General features: G+C 45.8%; 1 protein-coding gene across 4 annotated transcripts in view; it reads right to left on the bottom strand.

The window, feature by feature from the left end:
- The window catches only part of med16 (mediator complex subunit 16), a 57,167-nt gene that overhangs the window by 29,683 nt on the left and 13,975 nt on the right, over nt 1–13,509 (bottom strand). For all 4 annotated transcript variants that reach the window (XM_038776432.1, XM_038776431.1, XM_038776430.1 and 1 more), the window contains exon 8: nt 6,329–6,535. In XM_038776432.1, the coding sequence (XP_038632360.1) occupies nt 6,329–6,535 (207 nt within the window). The remainder of the gene's footprint in view (nt 1–6,328; nt 6,536–13,509) is intronic.

Below are 13,509 nucleotides of genomic sequence, written 5' to 3'. Positions count from 1 at the left end.
TAAATCAATGGAAACAAAGTAATTTAAATTTGCACTGAAAGAATACCTTCAAGTCGTCAAGAAAGGAAACAGGGTAATAAATCGGGCAAAACTAACTGCTCTCCCAAGACATAATTTAAGGAAAGTTGGATGACAAAGGTCTATGAACAGAATGTTGCAGAAAATCGTGCAAAACAATTGATCTTCAGCAACCAGGGTGCAGCTGTACTCTCTAACAATGCCACTACTTAGTGTATGATGTGCAAAAAAGCATTTGGCATATACAAAGAATTTCAGGCATTCATTTCTCAGCTCAACCAGAAAACCTGCAGCAGCTAAGTATTTTGATACGCTCTGAACCCCAAACCGAAATGACTGAACAACTTGTAATATACACACGCACACACACATAGTCCCTTCCACAAACTAATCCCAAAATGCTTTATAGCCAATGAAGTATTTTTGAAATATAGTAATTGCTGTAATGGAGGAAACATGACAGCCAATTTGTAAAGGGAGACAGTGACGTAGTGGTATTGTCACTGAACTAGCCAAGAGATCAGGGTTAATGCTCTGGGGTCATGGGTTCTAATCCCACCGAGGTAGCAGTGGAATTTAAATTCAGCTACTAAAATCTGAAATTGAAAGCTGTAAAACTGTAAAAACCCATCTGGTTCCCTCCTTCGACCACACCTTCAGGGAAAGAAATCTGCCATCTTTACCTGGTCTGGCGTCTGGCCTCTATGTGATTCCATACCCTCAATAATGTGATTGACTCTTAACTGTCCTCTGAAATGGCCGAGGGAACCACTCAGATCAAGGACAATTAGGGACAGGCAACAAATTTAAACTTTGCCAGTAATGCCAAAAAAGAATAAATTTAAAAATAACTTCTGAGTAGCAATGAAATAAATTACCAGAAAATCAATTTAAATATAAAAGTGGAAAATGCTGGAAATGTTCCAGCATCTGTGGAGAAATAAATTAGTTCACGTTTCAGAACAAGATTTTATCAGGACTGGGAAGAGTTAGAGATGCCATTGGTTTTGAGCAAATGACAAGGGATTACATAGAACATACAGTGCAGAAGGAGGCCATTCGGCCCATCGAGTCTGCACTGACCCACTTAAGCCTTCACTTCCACCCTATCCCCATAACCCAATAACCCCTCCTAAACGTTTTGGATACTAAGGGCAATTTACCATGGCCAAACCACCTAACCTGCACGTCTTTGGACTGTGGGAGGAAACCGGAGCACCCGGAGGAAACCGACGCAGACACGGGGAGAACATGCAGACTCCGCACAGACAGTGACCCAGCGGGGAATTGAACCTGGGACTCTGGCGCTGTGAAGTCACAATGCTATCCACTGTGCTACCGTGCTGCCCATGGGGTAGGAAAAACAACAAAAAGGTCTGCGAGATGGTGGAGGGCAGAAGTGATTAAATGACAAAATGGTTCAAGAGAACAAAATACAAACCAGCAAGGAGAATGACAACAGCATGGCGGCAAAGGTTATGACCTAAAATTGCTGAACTCAATGTTGAGTCCAGAAAAGTGTAAATTATGTAAGCTTATGTTGAGCTTCACTGGAAAACTGCAAGAGCCCAAGGGCAGAGTGGGAGGTAAGATGGAGAATTAAATTGACAGATGACCAGAAATTTCGGTTACATTTTCAGGCTGAACAGAGATTTTCCACAAAGTGGTATTTTAGATTGAAAAAAGTACACCCAATTCATTTCAGTAAGGAGATAAAAGGGCAATGTTGCATTTCCTGCATTTGTATGGAGAGCATGTTAGGGGCATGGTGTGCACCAGGGTGTCACGGAGGGAATGATCGCTTTGTAAAACTGAAAGAGGGATAGGAAGATGCATTTTGTGGTGACATCACACTGGTGACGAAAAAAAGAATGATTTAGAGGCTGGTGGGGTGGAAGTGGAGCCCTTCGAATGAAGGGTAGCCCCCACATTAGCTGTCAAGGCCCTGGGTCATGCCTGTTCCATTTCACATACATACTGTCACAGCCCTTTCCCTGCCTCCCTGAACCATGATACGGTTCACTTTGTTCAAGGCCCCATGCACTCCTTCCAGGTGAAACAGTGGTTTACTGGTCCTTCAATTTTGTATACAGTATTAATCTCCTCTACACTGGGATGAGCAAACACAGGTGAGTAATTGCTTTGTGCAACACTGGCGTTGCAAAGAAGGATTCGAGACAAGGAAGAGATCAGCCGTGATCTGACTGAACGGCAGAGCAGGCTCGAGGCGCTGAATTGCCTACTTCTGCTCTTTATTCTTATGTTCCTATGTTTCAGTCTGCAAACATGGCTCAGTTTTTGGTTGCCTGTCATTTTAATTCTCCACCTTGTATCCTATTCTCGTCTCCGTCAACATTCCAAGAGAGTGCAATTTAAGCTCAGGGAACAGCACCCGAGCAGTCGATCAGGTACTTAGATCATAGAATATACAGTGCAGAAGGAGGCCATTCGGTCTATCGAGTCTGCACCAGACCTTAGAAAGAGCATCCCTCTTAAACAAACACCTCCACCCTATCCCCATAACCCACCTAACCTTTTTGGACACTAAGGGCAATTTATCATGGCCAATCCAACTAACCTGCACAACTTTGGACAGTGGGAGGAAACCAGAGCACCCTGACGAAATCCACGCAGACACAGGGAGAACATGCAGACTCCACACAGACAGTGACCTAAGCCTTCACCGCCTGTTGGGCTCAACATAATATTTAATAATTATAGATGAGTATTTAATAATTATAGATGGTAACCTCCACCCAAATTTGTTTATTTTCTATTTGCTAATTTTGGTTTTCCCTTTCTTTTGGCTTTTGGGTGACTATTTTTTGTGATTCTGCCATTAACACATCTTTTATTTCTTGACTTGTCCCATTACCACTCCTTTTGTCATTTAATCTCACTTGCCTTCCAACTATTCACAGACCTGTTCTTTTTCTTACCTTTCCCCATTGACTTGCTTAAAAATTGATGATATAGTTAAACTTTTCCTCATTCTGAAGAAAGGTCATAGGCCTGAAATATTACCTCTTTCTCTCCCCATGGATGCTGCTAGATCTGCTGATAATTGAACATTTCCTGCTTTATGTTCAGGTTTCTGACATCCACAGTATTTAGCTTCCGAAACCTATTTTAGGTGTTAGGTGGGGATACCAGGAGTACTCTCCTCCTTTTTACTAAGTAGTGTCATGGAAACGTTATGTCCGTGTGTGGAGGCAGATGGGGGAGCTTGCTTTAACTCTTTCATTCCAAAGACATCACCTCTGACAGTGTATCACTCTCTCTGTATTGCACAGAAGTTCCAGCCGAGATTGTTCCCGCAAACCTTAAGTGGAACTTGAGCTCGCAATTTCAGACTCAGAGGCACATGCGCTATCACAGCGCCAAGTGCTGCTTTTGAAACAAGTTACTCAAATGGAGATTTAAATATTTAAGGAAAATTAATTAAAATTTTGTATCCAATGCCTGAAGTTCAAAAATTCGGGACAGACAAATTTATCACTACATATATTTATATATCACGTACACATCAATATGTTGTCAAAAATAGAACAATCCCTACCATGTAGCCTGGATAACACTGTAGTCATTTTTAAATTAGGAAAATGGACAAATATCAGAAAAGAAAAATTTACGGATATGATCTTAAGTGGATAACGTTAAGCTGTCACAGGCACATTCAGCCAGATGGTTTCTATTTTCCAGTTGTAAAATTTTATGATTCTACATTTAATAATTAAGTTAAATTTAAGTGCCTAGCTATGAAAATACAATGGTCACCAATTATAACAAGCATGGTTTTAAATATCTGAATCCATAGTGAGGATTTTCTCGATTAAATCTCTTCTAATCGTTCCCTTCTAATTAAGACGTTTAAATATTAACTAGCACCACGGAGAAGATTAGTGAACACATACAAGATTTGAAACTGTCAAAACCAACTGATTTGCTAGGAAGTTGCAGAACTGCTAAACCATTCTTAATTCTGTCCTTTAGCCACACTCCATGTTGAGCAAAGTTTTCCATGACCTCACACTTTGTCACTAAAGTAGGGCAGAATTCTCCCACTGAGACTAAATTCAGTGGCGACGGCTCCTGTCTCTCCAACCAGAATAACGATTCTGAGCTTGGAACTTCATTGATTATGCACAAGCGTGTTCTCCTCCGAGTCATCTGGTGGTCCGGCAGCTTATTTGTCCTCCCGCCATCAGCTGGCAGGTTCGAAGTTCCCAGCATATTTATATACCAGTCCAGCACACATGTATCAATCTCTCCAGTCCACCTGACGTGACCAGACCCAGCAGGATGTCAGCAACCCAGAGGAAAGAGGCTGGCAGCCTCAAGAAAAAGTCTGTTCACCGATTCAAACACCCTCCACCTGAACCCATCACCTGGAAGGCTCCTGTGCCTCGCTTGGACCTCTACCCAACTTGAATATTCATGCATCCTCTTCCAGTAAAGGATGTGGTATCCCTTTGACCCCTTTGTTTGTGAGCTTTTCATGCAGCCGTATCAGGGTCCAGCTTCCCTCCCCATAGTCTTCCCTCTGCCTTCCATTGTTTGTTGTCCTCATCCACCTCCTTTGCCTTCTGCATGTTGTTCTGTTAAAGTTGTTGCACTCACCTTGAAGTCTCTGGCGAACTGAGAACAAAGATGATTGATGCAGGTAGGGCAGTGGATGTTGTCTATCTGGACTTCAGTAAGGCCTTTGACAAGGTCCTCATGGTAGACTGGTACAAAAGGTGAAGTCACACGGGGGTGAGCTGGCAAGGTGGATACAGAACTGGCTAGGTCATAGAAGGCAGAGAGTAGCAATGGAAGGGTGCTTTTCTAATTGGAGGGCTGTGACGAGTGGTGTTCTGCAGGGATCAGTGCTGGGATCTTTGTTGTTCGTAGTATATATATATATATATATATATATATATATATGACTTGGAGGAAAATGTAGCTGGTCTGATTAGTAAGTTTGCAGACGCCACAAAAGGTTGGTGGAATTGCGGATAGCGATGAGAACTGTCAGAGGATACAGCAGGACTTAGATCGTTTGGAGACTTGGGCGGCGAGATGGCAGATGGAGTTTAATCCGGACAAATGTGAGGTAATGCATTTTGGAAGGTCTAATAAAGGTAGGGAATATACAGTGAATGGTAGAACTCTAAAGAGTATTGAAAGTCAGAGAGATCTAGGTGTACAGGTCCACAGGTCATTGAAAGGGGCAACACAGGTGGAGAAGGTAGTCAAGAAGGCATACGGCATACTTGCCTTCATTGGCCGGGGCATTGAGTTTAAGAATTGGCAAGTCATGTTGCAGCTGTATAGAACCTTAGTTAGGCCACACTTGGAGTATAGTGTTCAATTCTGGTCGCCACACTACCAGAAGGATGTGGAGGATTTGGAGAGGGTGCAGAAGAGATTTACCAGTATGTTGCCTGGTATGGAGGGCATTAGCTACGAGGAGCGATTGAATAAACTCGGTTTGTTCTCACTGGAACGACGGAGGTTGAGGGGCGACCTGATAGAGGTCTACAAAATTAAAAGGGGCATAGACAGAGTGGATCGTCAGAGGCTTTTCCCCAGGGTAGAGGGGTCAATTACTAAGGGGCATAGGTTTAAGGTGCGTCGGGCAAGGTTTAGAGTAGATGTACGAGGCAAATTTTTTTTAAATTTTTACACAGAGGGTAGTGGGTGCCTGGAACTCGCTGCCGGAGGAGGTGGTGGAAGCAGGGACGATAGTGACATTTAATGGGCATTCTTGATAAATACATGAATAGGATGGGAATAGAGGAATACGGACCCAGGAAGTGTAGAAGATTGTAGTTTAGTCGGGCAGCATGGTCGGCACGGGCTTGGAGGGCCGATGGGCCTGTTCCTGTGCTGTACATTTATTTGTTCATTGTGCACGCCACTCATTAGCAATTGGGTTTGATGTTGATGTAATTTCCGGCTGTCATGACTGAAAATTGAAAGGCCTGATGGGATGCCGGCTGCTTTAATGAGCATTCATGAGATGCAAATCAGTGCAAATGGCATTCACGCCACCTGCCTTTGGGAAGGCCAGTCAACTTTTGGGAGAAATGCAACATGGTTGACACCAGTGGATTTCCAACTTTTTGGCTTCTGCCAAATTCTGTGTCCGCCCGCCCACCACAAACCCGCCAGGGAAGATTAGAAGAATTCTGTCCATTGAGTCAATCTAAGCCTGTGTTTGTACTTCCGGGTTTAATAACTAGCAAAAACCAAATCATAATCAATCCAGAAGCAAGTGGGTATTACAAAGACCACGGCACACACTGATATTCCATTAATCCTTTACCTGTTGCAAAGCCTGATTCTGGCGTGTATATTCCTCATGTAGTTTCTCCACTAGGTTTTGCACCATGTTAGGCTGCACATGCAAGAGGATGTCCCACCAATCGTAACCAGTCACCATGCAGTACTCCAGTAGGAAAAGCAGGTGGCGCAGGGATGTGTTCATATCTAATGTGTGACCCATCGAGGGGGATATCCTCAGCATACTCAACTGTGAGGAAACAAGATAACAAGGCATTGCACCACGAGTAACTACCAATTCATTAAAAAAAGCAGACATATTGTATAAGAGCTGAATGTCCTCTTTCGGTATTCATTTCCATAATTTTATGAACAAGAATCAACTTTGAAAACAATGAAGAACGGTTCAGAAGCAACTGCTAAAGATGTTCTTGGTATATTGTGCAGTGAAGGTTAACAAGAGGCTGCCAAAAAGGACCTGCAAAGATGGAACACACTCCCGCTCTCCCTCGCGGGGAGAGTTCAGACGATCAAAATGAACGTACTGCCCAGGTTCCTCTTCCTGTTTAGATCCATTCCGATCTACATCCCCAAGGCCTTTTTCAAAGCGCTGGACAAACTTATCATGGCGTTCGTATGGGGGGGTAAAAATGCTAGGATCCCAAAGAAGGTCTTACAAAAAACAAAAACCAGGGGAGGGTTAGCCCTCCCGAATCTACAACTCTACCACTGGGCAGCAACAGCCGAGCGAGTAAGGGGATGGATCCAGGAGCCAGAAGCTGAGTGGGTGCGTGCGGAGGAGGCCTCCTGCATGGGAACCTCCCTCCGGGCCCTCGCCACGGCAGCACTCCCATCCCCACCCAAAAAACACTCCAGCAGCCCAGTGGTGACAGCCACCCTCCAATCCTGGAACCAACTGCGGCAGCAACTTGGCCTGACCAAAATGTCGAACAGGGCTCCCATCTGCAACAACCATAGGTTCAAACCAGCACTGACCGACGCCACCTTCAAAAGGTGGAGGCAGGACGGGGGGACACTGACAGTCAGGGACCTGTACACGGACGACAGGATCGCAACACTGGACGAACTGACAGAGAAATTTCAGCTAGCTGGGGGGAACGAGCTACGGTACCTGCAGCTCAAAAACTTCCTACGAAAGGAGACAAGGACGTACCCACAACCGCCACGACAGACACTACTGGAAGACCTACTGGACGCAAGTATCCTAGAGAAAGGGAACTGTAGTGACATGTATGACCGACTGGTAGATAGGGACGACACCGTACTGGACGCAACAAGGAGGAAATGGGAGGACGACCTGGGGATGGAGATCGGGTGGGGACTCTGGAGCGAAGCACTGCATAGGGTCAACTCCACCTCCACGTGCGCAAGGCTCAGCCTGACGCAACTAAAAGTGGTACATAGAGCCCACTTAACAAGAACCCGTATGAGTAGGTTCTTCCCGGAGGTGGAAGACAGATGTGAACGGTGCCAAAGAGGCCCGGCCAACCACGCCCACATGTTCTGGTCCTGCCCCAGACTCGTGGAGTACTGGACAGCCTTCTTCGAGGTAATGTCCAAAGTGGTGGGAGTGAGGGTGGAGCCATGCCCGATAGTGGCGGTCTTCGGGGTTTCAGAACAGCCAGATCTATTCCTGGGGAGGAGGGCGGATGCCCTTGCCTTTGCCTCCCTGATCGCCCGCCGTAGAATCCTGTTTGGCTGGCGGTCAGCAGCACCGCCCAGAGCTGCGGACTGGCTGTCCGACCTCTCGGAATCTCTCCAAATGGAGAAAATCAAATTTGCCATCCGAGGGTCGGACGACGGCTTCCACAGAACGTGGGAGCCATTCATGCAACTGTTCCGGGACCTATTTGTGGCCAATGTACAAGAGGAAGAATAGTCGGGGGAAGGTAGCGGGAGGGGGGGGGGGGGGGGGCTACAGGTTCGTTACGGGGGTTCGATGGCTAGCTAAGGCCCAAAACCAAGCTAAATAAACATGTTGAGGGGGGGGGGGGGGGGGCGCAGTTACTACTACGAAGATGCTTACCTGTAAATATGTGTGTTAATTTTTGCGTGTTTGTTTTTGTTTGTTTTTTTTTCTCTCTCCTAACAATTTGTAATTTGTTCAATATAAAATACGAAAACTGAATAAAAACATTTATAAAAAAAAAACAAGAGGCTGCCCCATCCACTCACATAACTGGGTGGCAGTTAGGTGTCAGTCACCTAAAGCTTCTTTGATATAAAAGCAGGTGTGGGGGGGGGGAAGAGAAGAAATGGTCCCTGGTAAGTGACTGGTAAGTAGTTTTTCTTTTCATTTGTCTATTTGTTTAATTTTTCTTTCGTTTTTTGGAATTGTAGTTGTATATGTTAACCTAAGGGTTAAGAAATGGCAGGAGATCCCAGACACGTGTCATGCTCATTGTGTGCGATGTGGGAGCTCAGGGACACATCCACTGACCCTGGCTCCTTCACGTGCAAGACGTGTGTCCAGTTGCAGCTCCGCTTGACGGCTCTGGAGCTGCTGATGGACTCATTTTGGAGCATCTGCCGTGCTGAGGACGTCGTGGATAGCATGTTTAGCGAGCTGGTCACACCACAGGTGAAAGTTACTGAGGGGGATATAAAATTGGTGACCAAAAGACAGAGCAAGAGTAGGAAGGCAGTGCAGGTGTTCCCTGTGGTCATCTCTCGGCAAAACAGATATACCACTTTGGATACTGTTGAGGGAGATGGCTCACCAGGGAAGGCAGCAGCAGCCAGGTTCATGGCTGGCTCTGCTGCGCCGCACGGCAGGTAGATGAATGGCAGGGCAGTGATAGGGGCCTCAATCGTAAGGGGAATAGACAGACGGTTCTGCGGATGCAATCGAGACTCCAGGTTGGTATGTTGCCTCCCTGGTGCAAGGGTCAAGGATGTCTCAGAGCGGCTGCAGGACATTGGGGGGGGGGGGGTGAACAGCCAGTTGTTGTGGTGCACATAGGCATATAGAAGTAAAAAACGGGATGAGGACCTACAAGATGAATTCAGGGAGTTAGGAGTTAAACTCAAAAGTAGGACCTCAAAAGGTAGTAATCTCAGGATTGCTACCAGTGCCACGTGCTAGCCAGAGTAGGAATGTCAGGATAGATAGGATGAATGCGTGGCTCGAGAGATGGTGCAAGAGGGAGGGATTCAAATTCCTGGGGTATTGGAACTGGTTCTGGGAGAGGTGGGACCAGTACAAATCGGACGGTGTGCACCTGGGCAGGACTGGAACCAAAGTCCGAGGGGGAATTTTTGCTGGAGCTGTTGCGGAGGGTTTAAACTAATGTGGCAGGGGTATGGGATCCAATGTAGGAAGTTGGGGGGGAAGTAAAACGGGGCCAGAAACAAAAAGCAGTAAGGAGGAAAGTGTAAGGCAGAGAAGCCATAGTCAAAAATAAAAAAGAGCCATAGTACAGGGTAGAGTGACTGAGGAGAGTGTGGAAAGGGAGGTCGCCAATGCAGGATTGAGGGTGTTGTAGCTAAATACGCGCAGTATACGGAACAAGGTAAATGAGCTTGTTGTGCAAATTGAAATTTACCGGAACGATGTTGTGGGCATCACAGAGACGTGGCTGCAAGGGGATCAGGACTGGAATCTAAACATCCAAGGATATATGTCCTATCGAAAGGACAGGCAGATGGGCAAAGGGGGCGGGGTTGCATTGTTAGTAAGGAATGAAGTTAAATTGATAGCAAGTAGCAATATAGGATCAGAAGGCAGAGAATCTCTGTGGGTAGAGTTGAGGAATCGCAAAGGTAAAAAGACCCTGATGGGAGTTTTGTACAGGCCCCCTAGCAGTAGTCAGGATGTGGGGCAGAAAATAAATCAGGAGATAGAAAAGGCATGTAAAAAAGGCAATATTACAATAATCATGGGGGACTTCAATATGCAGGTGGACTGGGAAAATCAGGTTGGTAGTTGATTACAAGAAATTGAATTTCTAAGAAATGTTTTTTGGAGTAGCTTGTGACAGAACCTACTAGGGAACAGGCAATTCTGGATTTGGTGATGTGTTATGAGGCAGACTTTATTAGAGAAATTAATGTGAAGGAACCCTGAGGGAGCAGTGACCACAATATGATCAAATTTACCCTGCAGTTTGAGGGGGAGAAGCTGCAATCAGATCTAACAGTACAATTAAATAAGGGTAACCACAAAGACATGAGGGAGGAGCTGGCCAGAGTTGATTGGAGAAGCTGGTTTAGCTCACTCAGCTAAATCGCTGGCTTTTAAAGCAGACCAAACAGGCCAGCAGCACGGTTCGATTCCCGTACCAGCCTCCCCGGACAGGCGCCGGAATGTGGCGACTAGGGGCTTTTCACAGTAACTTCATTGAAGCCTACTCGTGACAATAACCGATTTTCATTTTCATTTCAGGAGCCGAGCAGGGAAGACAGTGGAACAGCAATGGCAGGGGTTTTTGGGGGTTATTAGGGAGGCACAACAGAAATTCATCCCAAGGAGGAGGAAACATGCTAAGGGGAGGACAATGCATCCATGGCTGACAAGGGATGTCAAGGACAGCATAAAGGCGAAGGAAAAAGCATACAAAGTGCCGAGGATTAGTGGGAAACCAGAGGATTGGGAAGCCGTTAAAAGTGAGCAGAGGACAACTAAAAAAGCAATAAGGGGGGAGAAGATGAAGTACAAGTGCAAGCTAGCTAGTAATATAAAGGAATATAGGAAGAGATTTTTTTCAATATATAAAAGATAAGAGAGGCAAAAATAGACATTGGACCACTAGAAAATAGACATTGGACCACTAGAAAATGTGGCTGGAGAAGTAATAATAGGAGACAAAGAAATGGGAGATGAACTGAATAGTTACTTTGCATCAGTTTTCACGGTGGAAGACACCAGTGAAGACGCCAGAGCTCCAGGAGAACTAGGGGGCAGAGGTGAGTGCAGTGACCATTACTAAGGAGAAGGTTCTGGGGAAACTGAAAGGTCTGAAGGTGGATAAGTCACCTGGACGGATGGACTACACCCCAGGGTTCTAAAAGAGATAGCTGAGGAAATTGTGGAGGCATTAGTGATGATCTTTCAGGAATCACTGGAGGCAGGAAGGGTCCCAGAGGACTGGAAGGTGGCTAATGTAACACCACTGTTTAAGAAGGGTGGGAGGCAGAAGACAGGAAATTAAAGGCCGGTTAGCCTGACTTTGGTCATTGGTAAGATTTTAGAGTCTGTTATGAACGATGAGATCGCGAAGCACTTGGAAGTGCCTGGTAAAATAGGACTGAGTTAGCACGGCTTTGTCAAAGGGAGGTCGTGTCCAACAAATCTGTTAGAGTTCTTTGAGGTAACAAGCAAGTTAGACAAAGGAGAATCAGTGGATGTGATTTATTTAGATTTCCAGAAGTCCTTTGACAAGGTGTGCATAGGAGACTGTTAAATAAGATAAAAGCCCAAGGGTATTATGGGTAAGATCCTGGCATGCATAGAGGATTGGCTGACTGGCAGAAGGCAAAGAATGGGGAAAAAGGGGTCTTTTTCAGGATAGCAGCCTGTGACCAGTGGTGTGCCTCAGGGGTCTGTGTTGGGACCACACCTTTTTACAATATACATTAATGATCTGGAAGAAGGTACTGAAGGCACTGCTGATAAGTTTTCAGATGATACAAAGATCTGTAGAGGGACAGGTAGTATTGAGGAAGTAAGAGGGCTGCAGAAGGACTTGGGACAAGCTAGGAGAGTGGGCAATGAAGTGGCAAATGAAATACAATGTGGAAAAGTATGAGGTTATGCACTTTCGAAGGAGGAATTTAGGCATAGACTATTTTCTATGGGCTGGTTTAGCACAGGGCTAAATCGCTGGCTTTGAAAGCAGACCAGGGCAGGCCAGCAGCATGGTTCCATTCCCGTACCAGCCTCCCTGAACAGATGCCGGAATGTGGCGACTAGGGGCTTTTAACAGTAACTTCATTTGAAGCCTACTTGTGACAATAAGCAATTTCCATTTCATTTCATTTTTCTAAATGGGGAAATGCTTCGGAAAGCAGAAGCACAAAGAGACTTGGGGAGTCCTTGTTCACAAATCTCTTAAGGTTAATGTACAGGTTCAGTTGGCAGTTAAGAAGGCAAATGCAATGTTAGCATTCATGTCAAGAGGGCTAGAATACAAGACCAGGGATATACTTCTGAGGCTGTGTAAGGCTCTGGTCAGACCCCATATGGAGTATTGTGAGCAGTTTTGGGCCCCATATCTAAGGAAGGATGTGCTGGCCTTGGAAAGGGTCCAGAGGAGGTTCACAAGAATGATTCCTGGAATTAAGAACTTGTCGTATGAGGAACGTTTGAGGACTCTGGGTCTGTACTCATTGGAGTTTAGAAGGATGAGAGGGGATCTTATTGAAACGTACTAGGTACTGTGAGGCCTGGATAAAGTGGATGTGGAGAGGATGTTTCCACTTGTAGGAAAAAGTAAAACCAGAGGACACCATCTCAGATTAAAGGGATGATCCTTTAAAACAGAGATGAGGAGCAATTGTTTCAGCCAGAGGGTGGTGAATCTGTGGAACTCTTTGCCACAGAAGGCTGTGGAGGCCAATTCACGTAGTGTGTTTAAGGCAGAGATAGATAGGTTATGATTAATAAGGGGATCAGGGGTTATGGGGAGAAGGCAGGAGAATGGGGATGAGAAAATATCAGCCATGATTGAATGGCGGAGCAGACTCGATGGGCCAAGTGGCCTAATTCTGCAGACTCCTATGTCTTATGGTCTTATATATTTTTAGTTTGCCTATACAATCGGTGGCATGGTGGCAGTGGTTAGCACTGCTGCTTCACAGCGCCATGGGCATGGGTTCAATTCCAGCCTTGTGGACTGCGTGGAGTTTGTACATTCTTCCCGTTCCTGCGTGGGTTTCCTCCGGGTGCTTCGGTTTCCTTCCACAGTCCAAAGATTTACAGGTTAAGTGGATTGACTATGATAAATTACCCCTTATTGTCCAAAAGGTTAGGTCGGATAACTAGGATAGGGTGTTGGCGTGTGTCTAGATAGGGTGCTCTTTACCGGGGTCTGTTCAGACTCGATGGGTTGAATGGCCTCCTTCTGCACTGTAGGGGTTGTATGATTCTATGATCACCAGAGGGGGGGGGGGGGGGGGGGGGGGGGGGGGGGCAGGGCAGAGGTCACAAAGATGCACAATGGCATGCAGTGACACTGGAAGGGAATCAAGATTCATCTAACTAGT

This window comes from Scyliorhinus canicula, chromosome 18 (assembly GCF_902713615.1).
Source record: "Scyliorhinus canicula chromosome 18, sScyCan1.1, whole genome shotgun sequence".
Lineage (NCBI taxonomy): Eukaryota > Metazoa > Chordata > Chondrichthyes > Carcharhiniformes > Scyliorhinidae > Scyliorhinus > Scyliorhinus canicula.
This window is presented reverse-complemented; position numbering and strand designations above follow the sequence as displayed.